This window comes from Nematolebias whitei, chromosome 5 (genome assembly GCF_014905685.2).
Source record: "Nematolebias whitei isolate Nwh7 chromosome 5, NemWhi1, whole genome shotgun sequence".
Taxonomy (NCBI): domain Eukaryota; kingdom Metazoa; phylum Chordata; class Actinopteri; order Cyprinodontiformes; family Rivulidae; genus Nematolebias; species Nematolebias whitei.
This window is the reverse complement of record NC_056502.1, coordinates 23,621,853-23,625,467: the sequence shown is the minus strand read 5'-3', so window position 1 is coordinate 23,625,467 and position 3,615 is coordinate 23,621,853. Positions and strand designations below refer to the sequence as shown.

The 3,615-nt window shown below is 43.9% G+C and overlaps 1 protein-coding gene across 1 annotated transcript in view; it reads right to left on the bottom strand.

Annotated features, from left to right (window-relative positions):
- wu:fe05a04 (zinc finger protein 668) overlaps positions 1-2,100 on the bottom strand; it is a 7,197-nt gene extending 5,097 nt beyond the window's left edge. Inside the window, exon 1 of the mRNA XM_037677241.1 lies at positions 1,668-2,100. Coding sequence (XP_037533169.1) covers positions 1,668-2,058 — 391 coding nt within the window. The 5' untranslated portion in view covers positions 2,059-2,100. The remainder of the gene's footprint in view (positions 1-1,667) is intronic.
- Positions 2,101-3,615: the final 1,515 nt, after the last annotated feature.

Below are 3,615 nucleotides of genomic sequence, written 5' to 3'. Positions count from 1 at the left end.
ACCTCCCTGACCTACAGAACCTCCCTGACCTACAGAACCTCCCTGACATACAGAACCTCCCTGACACACAGAACCTCCCTGACATACAGAACCTCCCTGACCTGCACAAGGCGAGGTCAGTGAACAAGGCCAGGCTGATTCTGGCAGATCCTGATCATCCACTCCATGGTGAGTTCAGGTTGCTTCCATCTGGACGCAGGTATCTGCTGCCCAGATGTAGAACGAACAGACTGAAAAACTCATTCATCCCTGTAGTGATGAGGCTTCTCAACCGACCGTGATGATTTCTGTTCGGTTATTTTAACGTCTTAAAGTCTTGTGTAGTATGAATGTTCAGTGTGCCTACTGACTGTGAAACAAATTGCCCCTCGGGGATAATAAAGATTCTTGAACTTGAACTAACCAGCCACAAAGTTTAGAGCTCCCAGTTGTGGTCCCTCTTACTGCAGGGTTTAAGATGGAAGAGCTCGGATAAGGCACTCATTTCATTATTTTTTTCTGAAACAAAATATAACTGATGCATCAGACTATGTTTAATCTGTAAATAATTTATTATTTCACAGGCCAAACAGAACGAGCTCATAGGCCAGATTAAGTCTGGGAACAGCCAGGTACAACTGAACTTTGAAGCAAAAAAAAAAAAAGGAACAAAATAGTTTGAAATAGGTTCAACACGGAGTAAGAACTTAAAATAGTAGTAATATAATCACGAGACGTTCACTTGCTTGTTACCTCTGACATGTTCTGATTCTTATCACCCACTGCTGAAAGGCAAGCGATGTTCTTGACCACAACAGTTAATCAACATTTTAATTATGCAGTTTCTGAGAACACTGTGAGCACAATGACCACAAAAACAGATGCGTATCTCACATTAAATTAACTGAAACCTCAACCTAAAAACTTGTGGGGAAAGCTGTCGACCAGTACTACCGGTACACATAAACAAAAACACACGTTGGTGTTTGTGCATTTCTGATCAGTGGCAACAAAACGGCTCATTACGAACTTTGACAGATTAACTTTGAGGAACTGAAGAAACACTGAACTGCATGACTGCTAATGCACTGAAAAAAAAATCTCTTCAGGCAAATTGTGTTTACAGAGAACATTTGAAATCCTACACCTACAGCACCTCCCCCTAAAGACGAAACAATATCCCTCAAATGGAAAGATGTGCATTAAGGTTTGATTAGCTTATTTTAAGTAATATTGTCTGGTCCTTTTGAGCTGCAGTTTTAAAGCTATTTAGTTGGAGCTTTTGTTTTGAAGGTGATCCACTGAACAGATTTTATTAAAACTTTCAGAGTATGAACTTTACTTTATTAAGTCAACTCACTTCAAGTTGGCCTCCACAGCACAGTGACCTTAGGAAGCAGAAGAGTGGCTGCAAATCAGTCACTTTTACAGATGTTGAGCTAAAATTGGTGTGGTAGTGGCTGAGAGTCATCCTCAACCCATTCTATGAGTGCTATCTGACAAGATCTCACATTATCCCAGGTGCTCCTGCACATCACAAGGTTGGACAAAAACGGCTACAGTTTCTCTGCATAAAGTGATTTTACTTTAACCCTGAGTATGATGATGTGTATTCAAGGAGTGGTAGTCCTTTAAATATACAACTCCTATATTAGGATGCCACAACTACGTCAGCCTTACAGTCTTACCATTGCTCAGATCTTCCTCCTCCTCATCATCTTCCTCCTCATCCAGTTCTTCGTCCTCATACATGTCTGACACGTCACTGTCATCAGAGTCCTCATCATCACCCGCTTGCTGCAGCTCTGCTGACGGCTTCAGTGTGTCCTCCACATCAGCTTTCTGTCCATTTCCCTCCGCCTCAGTGACCAGATGTGGGGCCTCTGTGGCGGGACAGTCTCCCGTGGACTCCGACAGCCCAGTCCCACTGATATTCTGCATACCCTGTTGACTCCCTGTGCGAGTCAGCCTTCCACAGGTCTGTGGTGCTGACAGTCTGCTCTGCTGGGGGTCTGAGGGCTGCTTCGCTGCACCTGCTTCTTGTCCATGTCTGACCTGTCTTCTCCGTTTGTCTGACATTGAAGCAAGACAGGTAGACGTCTCTACAGATGTGTCAGGACTCCAGGAAATCGCAGATGAGAGCTGAATGTCCAGGGTTTACTCAGCGGCTATACCTGTAGAGAAGAGCAGGTGTTAAGTCAACATGCTAATTCACTTTCAACATGAATCTAATTACACGAAAACAATATATTTTTTAAAATTTTACCTCACCTTTCGGGTGACATCCTCGAAGTAACAACTCATCTGACTCGTGGTCCTTCAGCAAATGTATTTTATCTTGATTAAATTCCTTTACGACACACCTACACACTGGCTTTTTTAGCTCACTTAGCAAACAGTGAGGATGGCACAGCAGCGACTTTTGCTTTATTTATTAAATCCCAAACAGGCGAAAGGCATAACGCGAGAATTAAAAGCGAAACGATGATTTATTCTCCCAAGACGGCGAGGAAACCTGCGAGCTGCTGAAACGATGTCCAACACCGACCTGGCAGCACAAAACAACAAAGGCAAACAGACGAAGAAACCATAGACACAACGACAGGAGGAGGAACGGTTCAATCCCGCTGCTCGAGGAGCGCCCCCTCGTGTCCTGGAGAGGTATTGCAGGTCAAGTCTGCTCATTTAAACTAAACGGTACAGGGTCAGGTCCTCTGGACGGATTCTTCTTTGTGGAAACGTTTCATCTTTTATCCAAAATACTTCTTCTGTCTGAGGAGCTGCAACAAACTCAGTCTCAGTCTCACCTGATCAACCAGTTTGCTGGCGGTGACAGCAAAAACTAGTTGTTCGCATGCAAAACAATCAATCTATCAATTGATCATTAGTGCTCTGATGGCTGCTTGCTATTCACAGGGGACTGAGTGATACTAGCAATAACAGCATTGTAAGAGGGGGACAGGAGGCCTCCGCCCGTTTAATGACGGTTTCTCTTCACAAAAATGTCTTCCTTCACTCCTCTCTCAAACCATCGTTCCTCTTTATCAAGGATGTGAAAATCTTCATCCCTGAAAGAGTGACCGCTGGCCTGGAGATGAGTGAAGACCTGATGCTGCTATTGTGCTGGGCCATCTTGTTGTCCAGTGGTTGTTGTGTTTCTCGCAGTTCTTCTGGCACTGAACAGCAATATTATCACTATATATTACTGTATATTATAATTTTTAGTAGTATTATTATTACTATTATTAGCAACAATATTACTCTGTTTGTGCCGGGGGACTGGATCTTTGGGATGAACCAGTCTTTGCCGTAATGTATTTTGGGGTTTAAAAGCCACTGGGACGTTGTGCTTAGAAAATAAACGTCTCAGTTTCTCTGATACTACCTCAACATACGGAATGACCACTGGTCTGGGTTCCTCCTTTTCACCTGCTGGCTGACTGGAGTCCTGTTTGGGTTTCTTCTCTGCTTTCAGGAAGGCCCAGTTAGGATATCCACATTGCTCTAGAGCCTGTCTTGTGTAGGATTTCTCCTTCTGCCTGGCTCCTGAGTTAGTGGGGATGCTGTCTGCTCTGTGATACAGAGTCCTGATGACTCTTAACTTGTGCTCCAAATGGTGATGGGAGTCAAACTGCA